This window comes from Thunnus maccoyii, chromosome 2 (assembly GCF_910596095.1).
Source record: "Thunnus maccoyii chromosome 2, fThuMac1.1, whole genome shotgun sequence".
Classification (NCBI taxonomy): Eukaryota; Metazoa; Chordata; class Actinopteri; order Scombriformes; family Scombridae; genus Thunnus; species Thunnus maccoyii.
Genome location: NC_056534.1, coordinates 31,484,080 through 31,506,719, shown reverse-complemented (window position 1 = coordinate 31,506,719; position 22,640 = coordinate 31,484,080). Strand labels below are relative to the sequence as shown.

The window sequence follows — 22,640 nt, the reverse complement described above, 5'->3', positions numbered from 1 at the left end:
CAGTGCAGTAATGTTGCTACAAAAACCTGCTGCTTGCTAGTGGTTGGAACAGACCCACATACACACGCACACACACACACATTTAGTTTCTCTTTCTCGATTCCCTTTCTTTCAACGAGAAAACAAAAACGTTGGTCAGAAACAACATTTCAGCCCATCCTGTTTTTCTGTCTGCTCACCAAGAAAAACCTCCCAACCTGCCAACGTTAACATAAAAACACACCGATCTGGTTCCTATTCAACAGGAAAGCTAGAGAGAGCTGCGCTGTTTCATGTCATCAAAAAGGAGTCGAACCAAACAAAACAAGGAAAGAAGGAAGGAATTGTTTACTTTATTGAATATAAAAGCCCCAAAAGATCTGAAATGAAAAAAGAAAAAAAGCACGAAAACATTACATCACTGGCCTTAGTAGATTGACTCACTCTCATCTGTGCAGAACTTCAAAATAAACCAAAAGTCAAGCATTGTTGTCCTGATGGAATAATTCATTATTGAATCAACAGTTTCAGTAATTATGAACAGTTTTCTTCATTTAATCAGTGTTTTATATAGACTTAACTAGAATGAAGCCAATTTGTTCCCATATTTCCATCTATAAACTTCACACTGTCTTTTATTTTTACAATTCAATTCCTTAAACAACTGATAATCAGTATTTGAGCTTGAAGATTCATTATTGACCTGCAGCACAAGCTGTCATGTAGGACCACCTGTTACCAGCTGATCAAAAGTCCATAATTAAGTCACATGATGAGGACTAAACTATCTCCATGACAACTCACCAAACTCCATCTGCTGATGAGAAGAAAGCTCTGGAAAAGTAGAACTTTGGTAAGAATTAGTTTGTCTCTAAAATGTCAATGATATGATAAATACATACTTTCTAGAAATTACTGACAGAATGAAAATTTTAAACAATGTGCACATCTTAATTGAACATTAATGATCATTTGTCCGCTTTCAGATGGGAATACTGCACATTTGATTTTTTTTCCATTTTATTTATTTTTTTGTTTGTTTGTTTTTTACACAGTGTCGGAGACGTTACCATAGTAAATGATTGATGGCAAGTGAGAGCAAATCTATATCCTGTTAATTCCCTTATTGATCACTAAAATGAATGTATTCCTCATCTTTTCTTTCACTGAAATGTGGTTCAGACATTTTTGGCAAGAATCTGCTACCCATATTTTCATCTTCATTGATGAGCGAAATACTTTTACTTTATATGATGTTATTATATTACCCAGACACAAGAACAGTTCCTTTCAATACATTTTTATATTTTGATGGCTATCCATACATGTAAGTTTTCTAAATCCCCTCCTAGTTTACTGCCTTTCCTTGCAGAAATTCAAAGTCTCCTGCAGTCCTTAAGCCATATGAAGAACCACAAAAGCGCCTTACTACTGTCTCGACACTCATAACTTCTTATGTAAACATGTCATTTTTATGAATTTATTTTATTTACTTACTTATTTATTGTCTTCAGTTCGCTTATTTCTTTTGGTATTTTTGTTTATTTTTATTTATATGATTTTATTCCTGTGCATTTTATGTTGCTCTATGTCCTTTATAGATTTGTTTAACTGTTTATTTTGTGTGATGATTTTTCCTGTATTTGTGTATTATTTGTATGTGTTGTGTATTTAAAATTTTGACCAATAAAGTTGAGAGGAGAAAAAAAGCGCCAGCGAATCCGGTGTCTGTCCGTGTTTAACGTGAGCCAATGAGCGTCTGAGATTCATTGTTTGCGGAAGTTGTGAAACTGTTACCCACGATGAAAGCGTGCAGTACACGTTTTGCCAAAACTGTCAGTTTGACTGTCACTAAAACGTACAGAATACATGTTATTTGTTGACGTTGGTCACTCTTTACGGAGAACTGTTTCAAAATGAGTGTTTATTGATATTTTCAGCCACGTGTAGCAGCCTGTGGTTGTCTGTCTTCAGTCACCGACGTCAGACTTTTTCAGCGCACAAATGAGTAGCGGACTGTCCGAGCTCCGAGACGGGGGGTCAGAGGTTGACATGATCCCACCGAAGCGGCTCCGCACCGCGGACATCGGAGCAGAAACACCGGGAGGAGAGAAGGAGGAGCTGGAGGGGAATGCAGTGGATGTGGTGGGTGTGGACGTAGGGAGACTTTAAGGATTTTTTTTCTGTGCACCTTAAACAGTTTGTCCCACAAATCATCTTTAAGAAATGTCACTGCAGCAGTTTTGCTGCCTCCATGAACTGATAGATTATATTATCCTCAACAGAGTATTCATGGCTGCTCATATGCATTAATTAGTAGCACTGACTGTAAAATCTCTGTGTTTTCTGTGCTCAGAGTATTATCATGCCAGTGTACAATGCATCCTGTTGGTTGGACGAGTGTCTGCAGGCCATATTACAGCAAGACTTCACTGGAACCATGGAGCTCTCTGTCTTTGACGACGCAAGCACTGTAAGTGTGTTTGTTTGCATATTTAGCCCACACATGTGAATAGGTAAGTTGTTTTGAAACATGTGAACAATTTCTGTGTGTGTGTGTGTGTCCTTTAGGATGACTCCAGGAAAGTGGTGGAGGGTTGGAGGGACAGGCTGGAGGCGAGGGGCATCTCCATGGTGATCTCTGGCCACAATTCTGCTCAACCAAGAGGAGGTCAGTAGGTTGTTGATCAGAGATCAGTTCCCAGCACAGATGACTCTGTCTTGCCAAACAATGAATTAAATAATCGGTTCCTTCTTAGAGGTCAGACAGGCTGAATGAAAGAGTAGACAAACACACAGACTAATAAAAACATTTCTGTTCACATCAGATAAAGAATCTCTGAGATCACAGCTGCATCTGAATAGACCGTTCCCAGACACTATCTAACACTGCTTGGCCAGGTGCAGGGACTTCCTGGAGTCTCAGCTGGTTGCCCAGCATTTACAACTGACTCCAGGAAGTCACCGCACCTGGCCAAGAAAGTGTCCCGCACATAACCCTGATAAAAATATTGTTTTTACACTTTGGTTTGATTAAACCAAAGTGTCAACAGATTAAACAAACAAGATACAACGTGTTAATTAGTGAGCTTCAGAGATGCTAGCAGAGGTATTTTGTTACCTTTGGACTGAGCCAGGCTAACTGTTTCCCCCCATTTACATTCTTGATGCTAAGCTAAGCTAAACGATCGCGGGCTGTAGCTTTATATTTATTGCACAGACATGAGAGTGGTATTGATTTTTTTTTTTCCAATTAAATCTCAACAAGAAAGCGAATAAGCACATTTCCCAAAGTGTCAAACTATTCCTTTAAAGCTATGTGACATATTGACAAGTGACACATTCTCTCTTTAGTTTTAACTAAACATGTAAGTACTCAGTGTGTTCAGCATAGAGACATTAAAGATATCATGCCCCTACAGAGTGGAGACAAACCCTTATTATCTGTCACTGGGTCAGCAAGATTGTATACATGTGTTTTGTGTAGGCTTCTGAGCACTATTGTATATTTCACTTATTGTCAACGAATCCCATGAAAAGACCAAAACAAATGCTGTTAGTCCATCTCTTCTTCTTCTTCTTTCTCTGTGGCTCAGCTCCAAGCCCATTGGTAATGAAAACATACAGTAGATGTTTAAAAATGTATAATGCATAAATTAATTAATTAGTAATTAGCATCGACTGGGTACTGTTTTCACCTGTGGACTAATACACATTAAACTCTAGTGAGTATTTACAGCAGGAGAATTTGGAATCGACTCAAAATAAACTACAGTAGCCATCCGTGTTAATGGTGATGACGAAACATGTCACTCAGTGCAACGGCGTGGCTGATTGATATGTTTTTAGTAGTTTTTGGACAACAATGGAGATCTACAGCTCAGAGCCAGATATCAGACTTTGGCTGCACGCACAATACTTGCTAGTAAAATCATTTATTGACAATATGAAAAATATAAAATATCACCAGCCTTATTTCTAAGAAGCTTGGTGTTAAAGGAGAACTCCACTGATTCATACACATCAATGTTTGTTTACCCATAGAGTACTACTGCATATGTAAAAAAAAAAAAGTTGTATGAAGCCTTTTGTAGCTCCTGAGGCAGCTGTGTTAAGTCTGATGTCCGTTGGGGCTGAAGACTACAAGCCTCTGTAGCCCTGCTGAGTAATGTAGGCACCAGGTTTTGACAAGGAAGAAGAATGCATGGAATAAAAAAGAAGATATCTGTGGTTCTGCTGCACTGATTTTATTATCTTTAAAAAGAAACTCTCCATAGTGAGTATGACAATGTTAAAGGACTACTCTTTTAAGTCTTATATTCCTTTGAGTCTGAGCCAGCTGAGGAGAACAAAGTCGCCCGAGGCCACTGTTTTCTGTATATATGAGGGAAAAGAATGAAAACAGGGCGGGGGGTTTGAATCAAAGCGTGCTGGCAGACATTAAAATCAATCACAATTTCTGATGATTTACCAGGAAACAATAATGTAAGCAGAGAATGATGGACTGTCTATCTCATGCATATGTCTTGCATGTCTTGTGGCATGTCGGTCGGATTTTTTGGTTTGACATTTTGAAAATTACATTATGTTACTTTCTATGTTGTGACACTTTTGATGGTTGAATATGATAAGTACTAACACATGGCCACATGGAAATAACTTGCACACAGAGACATATACAGTACAAATACACATACACAAACATAAACCTACGCCGCTCTTTTTTTTTTTCTTTCAGTGGGATATGCGAAGAATAAGGCAATATCTCAGAGCTGTGGACAATACTTGTGCTTTCAGGATGCGGTAAGTGTGTATGCATGTTTCCTTTTACCGTCCAGATGTCTTTCATAACACATTCAGTAGTGAATCAAAACTAATTAGATCATATTGGTTTGTCCAAATTTACACACAGACCTCAGTGGTCAAAGTTAGTGTTTGACAGACCTGTCAGGACACATGACTAACGAGCTGACAGCAGTGTTTGATAGATGTGTTTTATGTGTGTGTGTTCATGTAGTGGCAGCTCTTTGCAGTTACACTTCTGAAGACTAAATTGTCAAAACTACAAATCAGAGGCCACAACATCTTGAACAGTCAAACACACACACACAGGCGACTCTATTCATTTCTATTTAAATTTATTTGATAACTGCTTGAGTCACATGATAAACTAAAAGACTGTTCTCTGTTAATAGTCTGTTCCCAGAATAAAGGACTCTGAAAGTAATATTGCTTTCTTAGAAAACAGACAACTTCCTCTATTTGTTCTCTTGAATTTGTCACAGTTCATATCCTGGATGTCTCTTACTTTAACACCCTAGAGTTTGAGGGTGAAGTTGATACCGAGCTCACTTTTTGACCTCCTCACAGTTGGCCAATCACTGGCTAAAACGGGAGTACCTGTTAGATTTTCGGTTTCGGAAAGTTACAGAGAATGGTTTGAGACATGTGTGAAACTACTCAACCCTACTCTTCGTGCCACTACTTCGTGGGGGTACTTACTCACTGAAAACCACTGGTGCAGAAAAACAACTGGAAAAACCAGTGAGCCCTCAGCAGCCAACCGATCTACCAACAGCACCAGTCAAAAGTTTAGACACACTTTCTCGTTCAAGGAAATGGGAAGATGTGCTCAAACTTATGACTGGAGCTTTACGTTTGCAGCCACACTAAACATTTACATTGACTGTTGGGGGGAGGGGGGGGCATCTAAACCTAGCAGGGGGTGCATGGGGACAAATGCTGCCTCTCTCTTCCTCTAACCCCCACCAAACAAACAATTCTTTCCCTAAAACCTGCATCGAGGGAAGAAAAAACAAACAATGTCTTGTGTGGAAGCCCTCAAGAGTTGCTTTACCAAGATCTATAGAAATTAAAGCCATGTGGACACAAAAACATACACAGGGTGTGAACATATCTGCTCTACTTACACAAGGAGAAAGGCCAACAAATGATCCTACAACAAACTAATTTAATTATGTGTGGAATGGTAATTGCAAAGAAAGTCATTTTAAGGCTCTGGAAGTCAGATACTGTGCCTCAGTTTAAGAGCTGGTTAACTGAGCTCACTGGTATATTACATATAGAGAAAGTTCAATATGACAAGATTAATATGACATCATTCTGGATCACCTTGCACAGTACGACACTGAACCTGAGCAGCAACAAAATCCATAATGTGCCGTCCACTTCTCTCGCTCAGCGCTCTCGCTAAGACGTGTTGTGCCAGTGATGCAGTGTTATTCATCTGTTTCTATTTTGTCCTTTGTTTCTACTTTGTTTTTTGGTTTAATATGTGTCTCAGTTTTCTGTACTGTATTATGGAAAATTTCAGTAAAAAATATTATTAAAAACAGAAAAAACAAACCAATTTGACTCAGTTTAACAAAGGATTGCATTTTCCAAAGGACGAGCTGACAGTTACAAATATAAACTGGCCCAGAGTCAGTGACAAAAAAACAAAACCTTAACCGACTAGACGCTTGGGAGACAGAGAACAGAGAGAGAAAGATAATAGGCTGAGGCCCAAGCTGCTCAGGTGTCAAACATTTCCTAATGTCCTCTTTCACTCTGCCTATTAGCTCCTAACTTTGAGGCCAAACCACTGACAGTATATAAATATGGACGTCATGACAGCTTCCCAAAAGTGAAGCCAAAACATCTCAATCGCCCCCTGGTGGCTGGTTGCGGTATAGGCCATAAGTCCCGCTCCTTCCATGTTAGCGGATGGGACATGAGCCAAACTAAAAAATCAAAGTATATGTCAAATAAATTTTTCCCAAAGATGGTTTCTGTCATATTAGGTCGTTCTTATCATGCTGATGTTTGTCCAAATGCTCATTTTTCTGATAAGTTTGTTTTTAATTAGTTATTTGACGATTTTAAAAAGGAGGTGTGATGTCATGATTGACAGCTGTGACTGCCGCTTTCGAATATCTGAGGGGGCGTGTCCTGCTGGCCGTCATCCTGTCGCCCCAAATCTACTGCGCAGACTCTGGCTCCAAATGACATCACACAAGCAAGATGGCAGCTCCTGGAAAGGAGGTATTTTGGCCTATACTTTTGTATAATGTCAGGAAGTGGAGATGCGTCGTCCATATTTATTTACAGTCAGTGGGCCAAACCAACCACACAAGCAGCAGGCAGAGAGAGAGGGACATCACAATACTCTCTGAACCTTCTTTCTTCCTACAAAGTCGACCAATCCTCTGATAAGGTTCCACTTCAAGATTATTTGTAGAGAACAATCTCACACAAAATCACAACAAACAACAGCAAACAAAAAGGTGTACAGATAGACAGGTCACTCACAAAGGTAAAATAAGCTAAGTAAAGTTAAATTTTAGAGATATGTTTCAAAGTTTTTTCTTCTTAAAGAAATCTGTGTGTGTATTTGTTGTCATGTACTTAAATTGACATGTCGTACGTGACTTGACATTTCGTGCGTTCCAGGATGACGTTATGTTGCCCCAAAGAGTTCGCCTGCAGTATGAGGCATCTTTCCTCCACCCAAACTCGGTAAGTTCTCCTCAAAGTATTTGCTCACTCACTTCCTTCCCTCTCTGCTGCACTCTGGCCTCACCCTCCCACCTTCCTTTTTTCCTCATTTCTTTCCCTTCCCTTTCTCTATGTGTTTTTCAGACTTGTGTGCTAGAAATGTGGCTGTTTAAAAAAAATAGAAACATATGAGTAATCTTTGCGTGATTTAAAAAAGAAATCACATGGTTTTGTCCGTGTCTGTGTGTGTGTGTGTGTGTGTGTGTGTGTGTGTGTGTGTGTGTTGGCTTCTATGCAGTTGGCGTGCAGAGCGGTGTGAGTATCCGGTGTTGATGCTTTCTGTGGCCTGCCAGGTCAGAGGTGAAGGGTCGTGTGTGTGAGGGAAGTGAGGGAGACAGCATGGAGACAGCAGGCTTGCTGCCCTGTACAAACAATCTGCCGCTTTCTGATATGACTGTAATTTTGGACTTCATGGTTCTGGATAAAAACTCATGGTAGTCTATAGCGCTCTCTTCTTGTCTTCTCATTGACCTCTTTCCTCTGGAGTTTTGTCTCTAAATGGAAAAAAAGGACATGACTAATATTTTGTCAAAAAATGTCAAAAATGACTCTTTTATATCTAATGCTGCAATTATTGCAGTTATTTTCACTATCAGTTAATCTACACAAATATTTTCTCACTTAACTGATGATTTTTTTGGCTCATAAAGTGTCAGAAAATATTTTTAAAAACTCCCATCAGATGTTCTCTGAGCCCCAAAATATCAGATATCCAGTTTACTATCATATAAAGAAAAGAAGCAAAGGTTCATATTTGAGAAGCTGGAATTAGCTATTTTTTCTTTTGCATTTTTGCTTGGAAAATGATTCAACGACGAGGTTAAAGTTTGTAAGCACTGATCTGTCTTTGTGGTTGTCCGACTGTTTCTGAGTCAACTACTGCACCAGAAGCAGAGGTGGTCCTGCTCATTCTGGGCAAGTTTAACAATGACCTGACTTTTACTGGCAGCATTTTACCAAAATGGCTGCAAATGTTTTCAATGGTTCTTAAAAAGAAAATATGTTTTCACGCCCATAAAGGTGTTAATGTGTGTTTTCATTATAGTTGATCGGCTGTAGAGTAAAGAGGCTTCCGGAGGGATCTACAAAGCGATACACTCACTGGATCAACACAATCACTCAAGATCAGCTCATCACACAGGTAAATACCCCCAGCTTGGTACAGTATGTGTGTGTGTATGTTTTTGTGTCTGTGAATATGTGGGTGTGTTTTTTAAGAGGTCATGTGCCAGGCAGCAACCAGGTCAGATAGAAACAGGATGCCTACCTGCCAGTCCCCAGTTTCCACGGAAATGTGGCAGCGGAGTGGACGGAGGACGCAGCATCACTCATGACCTCTCTGTCCATCAAAGTCCCACCACAGGAAGCAGGTCACGCTGCCTGCTGTCTGCTGAGGGTACTCAGTAGTGGAAGCTGGCAATGGAAAAGTTAATTTTGCAGACAAAAAAAAAAGTACCGTGAGCTTACTGTACAGACTGTTTCTCTTCCGACAGATCCTGCAGGAAATATTTGATATATAAGGCTTTTAGTCCTGCACAGCTATGTGAATGTTACCACATATTAACATCACTACAGACAACAGTATATATACTGTAGTCACTGTAAACGGAAGACTCTCCCCACATTTAAGTCATTGAAAGCCACCAAATTAGATTTCATAAGAAACTGCTTTCTGGCTCAAAACAGAGAAAAGATGGCTCCAGGGCACATGGAGCTAGAGTTTCTTGTGATGGCAGATGGTGATATAAATGAATCCCTGTTTGCTGTTATAAAAGGTTGCTTCTTCTTCTTCTTTTCAAAACAAGTAAAATGGAGCAACACTATAAAGGGCAGAGAGGAAAAAGCGGCGGTCATCATGTCTGAATGTTGCAGCCATTTTAGAATTGGCTTAAGATGCATGTGACTGGGAAACCCCCCCCCCCCCCCCCCCGAATTATCTCTTGAACTACTGCACTTAAAGGAGATATGAAGACCAGAGAGGGACGTGTTCGAGTGTGTCATCAACCTTGACCCATAGCCAGGATTTAGGCGTCTGGAACACAAATGAGCATTTGGTGCAACAGTTACTTTTGTTTTTTTTTAATCCATTGTAACGTGTGGAAGATAACTGTCATAGCATCTGGGATTCCTCACGACATCCAGACAAAGAGACGAGCACGTTCACATTTTATTACCTTCTCACGCCTAGTTTGTCAACTTGTGGGTGATGTCGGCTCATTAGGAGCACAGTGTGTGTGATGTTTTATTTAATTTCAGTGAACCTGTAACTATTCGGCTGTCACCCTCGGGTCAAGAGCATTATACCAAATTTAATCACACCTGTGGGTGTGGCGTCCACAGACAGAACCCACCTTCATCCCAGAGTGAGGATGAATAGGTTCAGGTTCACGTTCATTTGTAAGACCGTGATTACAAACGTAAACATTCGTTACTGACGCTGTCATGTGGAACAGCGAAATCAGTAGTTGGCACCTTGCCAATCAAAAGTCAAAGAGTCGGACAAACTTTCTCATTCAAGTGAATAGGAAGGTGTGTCCAAACTTTTGACTGGTGCTGTTTGTACGTGACACAAAGGACTGCAAGCTAGGATTGGCCGGGGTGGTCTGCCATGTCTCTTGGCTGATTTATTAAGAATTTATAACTCTGTGATCGCCTGCGTTGACACAGTGACCATCTCAAAAGACAAAAATAATGTGTAGTGTCATGACATGGCACAAGCCAATCAAACTGACAACATTGTCCCCGTTGCTGAGATGGTATCACCATAATGTATATCACCATATTGAAATGTCACAATGCATTTGGCAAAACTGACATTTTACACATCAGAAAAACCTGAATCTAAACTGGTAGGGTGTTGGCTACTTCTAAAATGTTAACATACCACTTGTACAGCTAATGATCCCTCCTCCAACTGAATTAATATTAATATATATATAATATTAATCACCAAAAACTGATAAGAGAGCCAGTAATATCAAAGTGAAACCAGTGGGAGTGTTTCTATTTACTCTACTGTTGCTGTCTGAACAAAACACACTGTCACCAAGGATACAAGACAACCTGGAGTCACTCTCTTTCTCTCTTGTGCACACACACACACACACACACACACACACACACACACACACAGTCTGCATAACTCCTTAGCAGACATTCCAGGATATTTATATGATATTAAATTTCATGGAGCATGAGAATGAGATCATACATTGGTTCTGCAGGCTTTAAAAGCAGCTAATTTTCCTTCTCCTTCTCTTTCTTCACTATATCTGTCTTTACTTTCAGTTTCTGGATCAAGAAAACGGAGCCTAACCGAGTTAAACCAGAGATTTATTCAGGGTGGTGCTCGTTTAACTCGATCCAGAGCTGGACCCCGAGTGTTCATCTGTTGGACATTAGATATGGTTATCCATAACCTTCCCTACCCCACTGACTACTGACTACTCGCATCCACACCGACTCTCTCTCTCTCTCTTTCTCTCTCTCTCTCTCTTTCTCTCTCTCTTTCTCTCTCTCTCTCTGTCCCTGGGTTTCCCAGAACTCATTCTTATTCATCTTATTCATGCTTTTGGCCACAGCTTACATCTGCAAAATGTTGCAATAGTACAACCAAGGGGAGAGGAGATGTACGTAGGTGAACACACACACACACACACACACACATCCACACACACACATACACGTACACACACACACACACACACACACACACACACACACACATACACACACACACACTTACTAGATTATGTCCAGCTGTTCTAATGGCTGAATCCAGATGTTTTTCACAATTTTCTTCATCTGTGATGCATTTCAGTTAAGCAGTACTATTCCATTTCAGCCAAGAACAGCCACAAGCACACACGCACACACACACACACACACAAACACACACACACACACATATAAACACACACACACAGGTACACACAGTATGTGAAACATGGTGACGTAGTTGGAAAAAAAACCAGATCAACCTGGAATGACCCATACATTGAAAACACAACAACAGAACTGTTACAAAACACACACAGAAGGAAGGAGAGGCGAGGAGGGGTGTGCAGCAGTGAAACAAATGCAGAGGGGGGTTGCATCTGCAAAAAGAGAAAGAGACCATAATGTGGTTCTGGTGCATTAACGAGGCGCAGTCAGAAAGAGGAGAAGCCAAAACAAACTCATTAATCAAAGATCATGTGCTAGAGGATGAAAGTGTGTATCCTTCCCTAGCCCACTTCAGGAAGCACACACTTCTGTGAGAGAGCACATGTTGCACAGGCTGCACTCTTACCCATTTTGTTCACTGGATTAAGGAAAGTTAACTTATGCATAGTCCCTATTCCTTTGACAGTTTGATCCTGATCTTTTTAGCTATGATGGGCATGTTTTATGTTCTCTGCTCTAACCACAACTTAGAGCTTCTTAAAGGGCTTGTCAAGTCTTAGTTGCACCAGCCACTGGAACAAGCTGAAATAAAATGCTGTTTCCTGTCCTGTGTGTGTGTTCGTGTGTGTGTGCTCGTGTGCGTGTGACTGAAAGAGGGAGAGAGAGAGAGAGAGAAGGAGAGCTTGTTGAGAGATAAACTGCAGGGGATGGATCTTATTACATATTCTGGTAACTCTTACAGGCTTTAACTATGGAAGCCGGAATGACGACTTGTTTGCAGATCCGTCTTGCATGTCATGTATTTTTGGTTCCTGAGCGCACTCCTCATGATTCAGCCTTAGATCAGTTGCACCACAGCAAGTTTTCCAAACTCGAGCTTGTTTCTATTCTATTACAATAGAATAGAAACTGAAATGAAACCATCATCAAATTGCTTGTTTCTGTTGCAATAGAATAGAAACAAGCAATTTCTGGATGATATGTGCTCAAGTGTTTGATGCTACAGTCTAAACTGTTGTTGTGTCTCAGGTGTACACCTCTCACGGGCCCACAGTCATCATGCCGACATGGTTCTGTTCAAGGGACTGGTTCCTGAAGGTTGGATCGTTTGACGAGGGGGGCAAGGTGAGGGTCTCCACCCAAACTATAACCAAATCCCTCCCACTCTGTGTTTGTTTTCTCCTTCCTTCTTCAATAACAACTCAAATTTCCAATATAAAAACGTATCATCGGCTTTTTATTGACAGAACCTCTACTCGTCTCTCTCCAGGGAGTCCCGGAGGACTTGCTCTTCTTCTACCAGAGTCTTCGTCAAGGAGGAGGCGCGGCCAGAGTTGACCAGTGTCTGCTGGTCTACCGTTACCACGAGAAGGCCGCCACACACTCCGTAACAGAGTCTGTCTCCCCCTGCACACCCCTCCACCCCGCAGCTACACACACTTACGCACACATACTTGGATGCAGTGTTGATCCTCCACCTACTCACAGCTGCCCACTGGCATCCCAGATTTTCTCACACAAATGCGCACGCACACACACACACACGCACACACCTTTACACTCATATATCTTCATGCTCTTTCCTCTCTCGCTCTCTCATACACACGCACTGATACTTAGTAATGATACGGACACACTATCATCTCCTGATGTGAGTCTAACAGGGGGCCTCATATGACAAACACAACCCAAACCCACCACCATCGTGGAGTGTGGGTGGTCTCCAGATTGCTTCGCTACACATTCACAATACACACATTGCAGTAACATGGCAGAGATTTACTATAAACTGTATCTGCATACACACACTGAAGCCTTTATCCCCCCTAATACCCTGCAGATCAAAAGGCAGACACACTTATCACACGCTCGTTCACATAACACACAGACATACACACTCACATTCATAAACACAGCCTTTCTGTGTTAAGAAGCCTCTTATCTCAGTTACTCTTTGGCACCATTTAAAATTTTTAAAAAGATACTTCTCACCTCGCAGATAGGACCTCTACAATTACGTGTGTTTGTGTGTTTGTGTGTGTGTGTGTGTGTGTGTGTGTGCGTGTGAAGATGATGGTTTCATTTCACTAAAGAGAGGAAGTAGGTAGGCAGTGGATGGGAAGGGGTGACAAGAAGTAGGGGAGAGTGGAAAGTAGGCAAGGCGAGCTTGAAATAGGCTTCCAAAAATAAGACAGATGATAGATGAAGACAGAGTGGAGGATGATCGGTGAAGGAGTGCGTCAACACGGGTAGATATACGAGCAGTGGACAGACGCGGGAGGGGGGGGGGGAGGAAGGAAGGAAAGAGGAAAAGAAGGAGGGATAACAGGAAAGAGGGGATGAAAGGCAGGGAGGTGTGAGGGGAAGGAGAGGCAGGAAAGACCTTCTTCTTTGGTGTGTTTTACGTTCTGAGGCACACTCATACACCTGCAGTCACTACGGTGCACGACCTTGCAGAAGCACAGGCAACAGCAGGAATGCCAGCTCCCCCTGACACACACACACACATACATACACATACACACCATCTGAAACACTTCTGTTCACAAGATCCGATTCCCTCCAAACAGTGTCTGAGAGATACTGAACATTCCACACAGAGAAGAAAACATGTTGAAATTCCTGATTCTTACGGTGGGAAAGTGACTGGAATTGCTAAAACATATTCTAAGAATGTCAAGATTACGAAAATATGCGCCTGTGTGTGTGTGTGTGTGTGTGAGAGAGAGAGAGACGTCAGCATACAGCTGCACATATCAGTCAAAGTGCAGGCAACAGGAAAACAAGCCCATTTAAAATAGAGATAGTTCCTCCACCCCCCCCCACCCCCCCCCCCCCCCCACCCCCCCCTTTGAAAAATTCTGACCTTAGATCAGATCAGTTCAACTCAGTTATTGTTTTTATTAAATGCAGTGAATGTTTTCAGAAAATGAATTTAAATCATGGTTTATGGTTTGATACAGAAAGGATCATTCTGCTTTATCACAACTTGAGTCTTATTTTTGTTGTTTTAGCCATCATTTCCACCAGTTATAGGTAAGAAGTAAGATGATGAGACAGACTTTAAAGAAACCAACACAGATTATATAAACCACTGCAGTTGATTGTAAAACAGAAAGTGAGCACAGCTGGAATGTCTGTAATAATCCTTCACACAGCTGGAATGTCTGTAATAATCCTTCATTGCTCAAGAAAACTATATGAGGGCACAACTATGGCAAGTATGGTACCTGTGGTTAGAGTTTAACCGCAAAATCAGCCTGTAATGAATATTTACAGAAGATGGAATATGTTAACTCTCGCCCCTTCATTTTCTCTATCAGATAAGTGTGTTTTAAACCTGGCTGCTCGTGTTTCTTGGCCTGTCTGGCTTCTTTTTTTTTCAGCCACGTTGTGTGTCCAAAACTCAGCAATTAAATTAAAGAGAGAATCTTTTGTTATGTATAGGAATGATGGCTGAAACCTAAATAAAATAAAATCCAAGTTGTAATAAACAGGATTTATCCTTTAAAGTTGGCAGCCCTTCTCTCCAGTTGGGATCCGTTCCAGTCATGTTTTAAGGCATAAAATATTCTGCCTTGAATAATAATTTGTGTCCAATATGGTTTTTCCACAAACAAAAAAAAAAAATCAAGAATTCATGAATATTCAAGTATTGTTCATTTCAAAAGTTAAACAGCTGGACACAAGATGTCTCCTACTTCTCTGTAAAGTTCATTCTCAGTGTTTGTTCTCTTCAAGTATCACACTTGTGAAAGTTGCATATTGGACCACGACTGGCACCAAACTAATTGTGATAGTTGTCACAAATTATGTTTGTAGGTTCACACCTTAAAGTCACATTTCCTGTGAGCACAGAGAAACTTTCCACTTTCAGCAGATGAATGTGAAAACAACTTCTAGTGTCAAACTCTGCACATACATCAATCTACACAAACATCCAACTGCAGGAACAAGAAGGAAAACACATTTTTTATTTGACCTGTGATTAGTTTAAGACACCATTATCACACATTTACCTATTATTTCCTCTTTTCTCAGACATAAAGAAATATTGTTACAGGCTTAATGAATAAAACAATCTTAACTGTGTTTGTCCATCCTCTGATCCTCTCCAACATCTCGGTTTCCAGGGAAACCATTTGGAACCAGCGAGTGGCATTTCTGCAGGAGAGAGTCCTCAGCCAATGGGAGCGCTTCACCATATGGAACGCTGGGAAACAGGGCCGGAAGCTGTACCGCTGCCTCAGCCCGACCAATCAGAAGAAAGTATGTTACCTCCTGCTATAAAGTTGTATATTTATTTAATTGTATTCACTCTCTCAGTGGACAGATGTGGTGGTAGTTGTGGTACAGTATGTGTGTGCCAGCATTCACCAGCATTACGTCACATTTATCAGGTCAAAGCTTTCTGTGATGTGGATGAGAACAAGATCCAGAAAGGCTTCTACACATATGAGGACTCTAAGGTGAGATCAGCTGATATATACAGAGTGCAATATGTTTATTAAGTGTCTCTTTTGAAACGACAGTAAGCAGAGCTACAAGTTTATCAAACCAAGAATATTAGCTGTAACGCTGTAGTTAAAATGATCGTTATCCAACTGATTTACATGCATACAGTGTATTTCTTTGACGCTGTAACCAACAGTGATATGTGGATTGTATGCCTCTCTTTCTGTCGACGTCCCTCCAGGAAAGACCAAAGCCAAAAATCCCAATTCTGCACTACAAAGACGCCTCCTCCCCCTTCATTATCTGTGTTAAACTGGTGAGCAGAAAACGTGTTTGTGTGTTGTATATTTGCCGCTTCTGACCATCTGTCCCCTAGGTCTGTAATCTAAGTTAACGACATAATGATCAAGGGCGTGTGCCCGGCACAGGACATAACACACACACACACACACACACACACACACACACACACAGACAGGAGGCAGGCAGGAAATGGGTAGGGACAGCAGCCTGATCTTTGAAAACATCAAATGTTTTCGCCACTGTTCATTTTACACGTATTCCATTTTGGGTTTAAATTTGTCCTGGAGTTAACTCTCAGCTGTTGCATAGATGTTTGTTCATTTCTTTATTAATACACAATAACACACACACACACACACACAGACACACACAAGCTATTCAGGCAGCCAAATCACAAATTGCCTATTTATCACCCAGCAAGGTTCAGACATCAAATCTGGAGTGACCCCACCTATGGGGCTACTAATTGCTCAATTATGGGAATTGGGAGAAGTAATCAGAGGCAGAGGGCAAGGAGACCTGGACTCCATCATTCTCTCTCTCTTGTTCTCTAAGAGACACACACACATATAAACACCTGGACTCAATCACACGAGTTTTTCATCCAGATGTCAAATAACTCTAACCATCAAAAATATAATTCATCTGAACTTTGCTCATATATCTAATTTACTGTAGGTAAGTCTTTTCTTTTTAGTCTGTATACTCTTTGGCTTTAGTTCACTACAGTTTGAACACAGTAGACAACACTGAAAACAGTAGTTGACCATCGTTGCAAAGAAAAAGCTGAGTTTAGCCAATCAGCCGATACTCGATCAGAAGATCGCAGGATAATACTTTGTAATGTTTGCTTTTTGTTGTTGTGGAAAATTTTTCTTTAAATAATCTTTTCTGTTCCTTTTGTTTCATGTTTAGGACATGACAGGAGGCGTTCTGGAGGAAAACCTCAACTCTTTGCAGCTGAAGGAAGGAACAGATTACTACCATTTCAACTGACAGCTTGGAGTGGTGGCAAAGACAGAGAGAGGGGCGCTGCATCTTTAACAGTGCAGAGGAATGCACAGGAGTGGATTACTTACACACACAAACTGAGGGATGGGCAGGTGATAAGAGGAAAAGAGTGAACTGAACATTGGAATAGAGTGAAGGACAATAGCATGACGAGAGAAGGAGAAGAATATAATGTATTTTCAGTGTTAAAAGACTTTTATGAGTTTGAGAAGTCTCAAGTTCTCAGCAACTTTGGCAAAGTTGACACACCTGCTTATAAAGGCACAACAGTCCATCGTAGTCCTGATTTCCCTCCCGCACACCTGAACCACAGTACACTGGTTTTTACTGTCGTTTGTTTTCAGAGTAGCTTAATAGAATAGTTCGAGATTTTGGAAAATATGCTGACTCGCTTTCTGGCCGAGAGTTAGACAGGAAGATTGATAGCGCTCTGCTGTTTGTACGCTAAATATTAAGCTTGAGTGGGGGATAGTTAGCTTAGCTTAGCAGAAAGACTTAAAGACATAAAGACCAGAACTTCTAAGGCTCAATAATTAGCCTGTCATATTTTATTTGTTTAATCTGTTCAAAAAAATATAAGTATAAAACCGCCAAGTTGTGGTTTTACAGGGATTATGAGCGTGACTATTTCTTGGCCAAGACTCTTTTCATTCAGTTTTTGTACTGATTCAACACAAGACATAACGTTTTAATTGATGAGCTTAAGAAGTGCTGGTTGGGGGATCTTTTTAATCTTTTGGCAGAGGCAGGCTAGCTATTTCCCCGAGTTTCCAGTGTTTGTGCTAAGAGAAGCTAACCTGCCTCTGGCTGTAGCTTCATATTTAATAGACAGATGTGCATAATGACGATCTTCTCATCTAACTTTCGGCAAGAAAGTGAATGAGCATATTTCCCAAAATACAAAAACTATACTTTTTTAAAATCTTGAACATGAATGTTTAGGCTTATAAAAGGAACCATTACCTGACCTCCAGGTGGAAGAAGTGGCAAGAAAGAAGAATTTGAGGGATGCTTTGGTTATTCAATCACAAATAGGAGGGCATTGGGTTCCTCATTTTACTTATTGGAGCACAGCTATTTATCATGGAAGGCTGACTGCCAATGTTGACCATTGGAGGAATCATCTTATTGTTGTTTTCTAATACTGTGTAGACTGAGACATGTGGTATTGGCCAACCTGTATACTTGAACTTGTATTGAAGTTAAAGAAGTGATGACAGAAGGGTAAACTTATCAACGGTGGCATGTTTTATGAGCAGACTCCTTACATAGCTTTCTTAACAGTCACACTCTGATGCAACCGGGCAAAATCAGATACACGCATATATCTGCTACAAATGTACAAACATGGATACTGTACGTATTTGTTTTTCTTTCTCTGGGTCTCTTATGAAATCTAAAGAACAATAACCTCTTTAAGAGAGCACAGTTCTGATACATAAACACGCACAAAAAGTTTATTTTACCTCACAGAGTGTGGAGTTTTTCTGCCCAAAGGTAAACAGACCTTTCCCCACAAATCTCCCCGGTGTTTCCTGGGTCGGCGAGGCGGTCTGCTTTACTGTAAATCTGGCCGCAGCAGTTTGTAGGGAAGCGGCAGTGACGGTAAAAAAAACTGAAGGGGGTCTTCAACTTTGCCAATGTTTTGTTTCCACTACCTTTGTTTGTTGTCATAGACTGAACATACAGTTGCACAGCAGTGTGAATGTACAGAATCACCGTACCATATTAGAAGTTTGACTTGAATTCTTTGTGTTTGATGAATAGCAGGACTGTTTGGGCCTGATTCAGCTGGGGTTTGAGGTGAAAACCCCAGACCTCTGCCACCCACAGTACAGCTCTGTATAGGGGCTGAGAAAAATATCACACCCACTTAGCACTTACTCTCCACTTAGACCCTCTTCCCGCTCCGTGTCTCTACACACAAACACTTAAACAGTGATGTGTCTTCCTCAGAGATGTCACGTCTTTGCAGTAGGCTGGTTATTTTTATCATAAATTCATTTGGCAGCAGTTTTGTCAATGAATTAAGCTAAATCATACTATCAGGGCAGGTATCATAATCAAGTAACATTAAACTTACCTATCACAGCTGTCAATCAGCACATCAAAGCTAATATAAGTCTTCAAATCTTATTAATGGAGCAATAAGTTCCAAATTGACCACCATCACACTTATTAGAGGGCCCAAATTTAGCAGAGATTTGGAGATTTTTTGGTGGCGTTGCACTTTAAGATATGTCTGCTTTGGCTTCAGCCTCAAGCCGTGGTAGTTGTTGCTTGTGCTAAATCCATGCAAACCAGGAAAAGCAGAAAAAATGTTTGCAATTAAGAACCTGCAACCAGGGAATGTTTGGCATTTTTGCTTGAAAAGAACTTAAAATAATTGCTGATTAATTTTCTCACTAATGAGTCAACTAATGAATCGTCTCATCTCCACTTTGCAGAATTTCACTTTTTTGGAGAGATATTGTATCTATTGATCTGTGACGCAAGTGTTGTATTCACTTGTGGTTTAGGTTGTTTTTTTGTTTTTGCTTCTTAGCCTCTCTAGTGACTCTCTGGCAACAACAGCAACATGGTATGGCAATGTCTGTCACTTCATCAATCCACCACTTTGATCTAGACTAAAATATCTTGATGGATTGGTACAAAATAATGACTTTAATGATGCTCTTACATTTCCTCCAGTGCCACCAAGAGGTTTACATTTGTGTCTTTTAGTTAAATGTCAAGAACTATTGCATGGATTGTTATGGAATCTGGTTCAAACATTCATGTCTCCCTCACCATGAATTATAATCAGCGTTGGTGATCCTTTAACCTATAACTAAATACCTGCAAAACTAGAGACATACCCATCAGACTGTAGACACATCTGTATAAATCTGTAACGTAGTTTAATCCTTCATCACATCTTGTCAGTAAAAACTGAATACATTTGTCAGCTCTGCTCACCACGCCTGTTGCTAAATATTTGAGTGAAACTACAAGGTTGACAGTTATTGCTTCCCACTGTGGCCACTCAAATTCAAAGTCTTGGAGCTACAAGGTGCTTTGGATAAATGTCCACTAAATTGACATCATATATTTTAGAATGTAACGAACCAAAGCGAGTTGTTTAAGTAAGACCGCGCTCCGTCTAAATACATCCTGTCTCTTTTACCCACTTTGCACTCATGATAAAGCACTTGGTAGATGATCAGAGTGAGCTCTAATGGAGAATCTATGAAAGAGACTTGCAGAGAGAGTAAACAGAGCTTTACTCAGTGTTTACACTCTGTCTCTCTGCAGACATCAGACCTGATAACACACACACACACGCACAATAAATGACCCTGACCCTGGAGCCTGTTTGACTTCACTGGTCAAATAAACCTGCACGTGTGTAGAAGAAATGCACACATACACACACACAAAGCTGTGTGTTTTCTGGCAGTGCAGCTGATAAGAGAGTTAAGAGTTGGGTGTATTTGGGTGATGAGAGACCACAGAGGTCAGACACTGAAGGCTTTTTCATTAACCGGGAACTTTACCACATTCCTTTGTTTCAACATCTCTCTCTTTTTTCATGTGAGGTGTGTCTGTCACTAAAACTGCTATGAGCACAGTAACCACATCGTCTGGAATGATGAGATCTGGAGTACACGGTTATATAATAGCTTTTTGATAAGGTGCAGCTAACATTTTTTGACATAAAGCATGTCTTCATCAGAGTAACAGTAGGCAGTGGCAGTGTAGACGTATTTAAAACGCCTGCAAATCATCCATTTGGTTCAATGGTGTTCAATGTATAAATCTTCATCTGCAGTATGTGCACATTTAGTCAAAACTGAGTCAAAACCAGAACATGACTTTGGCATCTTTCTCACCATTTAAAAAAATCATTATGCTACAGACAAGTGTAATTTCCATTGTCACATCAGGAAAGACAACCACTAAAACAGGAATGAAAACTGTTACTGTTGTAGCTGTTGAGATAGACAGGCTAGCCATAGCTAAGCTAACACAAAATTTACATATTTTTGGAACTTTTAATTGACAAACATCCATTTAGATGAACCAATATCTTGGTAATTTCACATAACTACATAAAGTAGCAGCTATATTAAATCGTAAGTTTATGACTTTTATAGAATTCACTTGACTTGGTGCAGTTAAACTACCTTTTAAAATGTTTTAAATTGTAGATCAATATGCTATAAATATTAAAAGTGTACAGGCAGACAGACAAAATAGTTCAAATGAACAAGAAAGCTGAAAGAAGGTGCATTTTGCTTGTAGCCAGGCCTACATGTGCAGTATCTGCCTGTTTAGGTCTTACGTTGGCTCAATGGCACCTAAACAGGCATAAAATTAACTTATTACAGTCTCTCTGTTATGCAGTTTTCTGGCCAGTCAACAGTTAACTTTTTCTCAATTTCACTGTTTTCATAGTTACTGCCATCTTCTTTCTTATGAAGTTGTCAGTGGTGCAAGCTGAATGAGTGATGCTCTCCCTTCTTGTGTTGTCAAGCTGCCTTTGAGCAAGGCACTTCAACAGTGCGAACCGACACTGCTCAGATGTCCCCCTGGGTAAATAAAGCTTTTTAAAAAGAGAGAGCAGTACGCTGCACACGAGCAGCGAGGAAGTGAGGGTCATGAAGGTTGAAATCAGAGATAGAGGAATGTGTGTGTGTGGCTCCGTAAGGAAGCAGTGTGTGGACAGACGAAGCGTTCCTCCTGTCAGGCTGCCTGAGAAGAGCCAGGTGACGGCAGGAGGATACGGCGCGCAGGTCAGAGGCTCTGCTGCTCTGTAAATACTTCACATGGTGAAGGAGCACATGAGGTCAAACAGCACATCAGCAGCTCAGACTTCCTCCGCTGTGGTGACAGGATTAGACTCAGGTCAGACTCCCTCTGCAACCTCCAGATCTTTGGGCTTCAGTTGTGTTTACAGTGAAGCTACATATATTTCATACCAGGGGCTGAAATGTGCTTTACAGTGGTACAGAGTTGTACGTTTCATGCAAAGAGACACAGGAGGGGTTGAAAGTCCCTTATTAAAGCAGTCCCTCATACCAAATCCAGTCTTTTATTTATTTTATGCCTTTTTTTCCTTTTGAAGAGGAACTTGACATCACAGTTTTTGTTTGGTAGCAGTAACCTGGATGCATTTGTGTGAAAATAATTTTGGCTGTACTTTTTTCTAATAAGGCACATTTTATACAAGGTTTATAAGTTGTAACTGGGGCTCTATAATGTTTAAATCTGGAGTGGTGTCTGATATGTTTTCCCACAAAAGAGTTCAAGTACCTCATTAAAAAAAATGCTTCAAATTGACATCTCCTCCTTCTCTTTCATTAAAAATCCATCATCTATGAATATGCAAATATTGTTCATTTAAAAAGTTTAACTATTAGACACCTTGTATCCTACTGAAAAGTCCAGTGTATATGCACTGGAGGTTT

At 40.5% G+C, this 22,640-nt stretch overlaps 1 protein-coding gene across 3 annotated transcripts; it reads left to right on the top strand.

Annotated features, from left to right (window-relative positions):
- The first annotated feature begins 1,743 nt into the window (after positions 1–1,743).
- b3gntl1 (UDP-GlcNAc:betaGal beta-1,3-N-acetylglucosaminyltransferase-like 1) lies at positions 1,744–22,512 on the top strand. 3 transcript variants are annotated; one of them, XM_042389748.1, is made up of 13 exons: positions 1,744–1,814; positions 1,920–2,124; positions 2,336–2,452; positions 2,551–2,650; positions 4,718–4,782; positions 7,432–7,497; positions 8,582–8,677; positions 12,451–12,546; positions 12,692–12,816; positions 15,555–15,690; positions 15,822–15,890; positions 16,118–16,192; positions 17,095–22,512. In XM_042389748.1, the coding sequence occupies exons 2-13, from the start codon at positions 1,984–1,986 to the stop codon at positions 17,173–17,175; spliced, it is 1,167 nt and encodes a 388-aa protein (XP_042245682.1). In that variant the 5' UTR covers positions 1,744–1,814; positions 1,920–1,983; the 3' UTR covers positions 17,176–22,512. The 3 variants fall into 3 exon arrangements, with proteins under 3 accessions (XP_042245682.1, XP_042245674.1, XP_042245692.1); XM_042389740.1 differs by having other exon boundaries at positions 1,767–2,124; XM_042389758.1 differs by lacking the exons at positions 1,744–1,814; positions 1,920–2,124; positions 2,336–2,452; ... (1 more) ...; positions 4,718–4,782; positions 7,432–7,497 and adding an exon at positions 7,799–7,970.
- Positions 22,513–22,640: the final 128 nt, after the last annotated feature.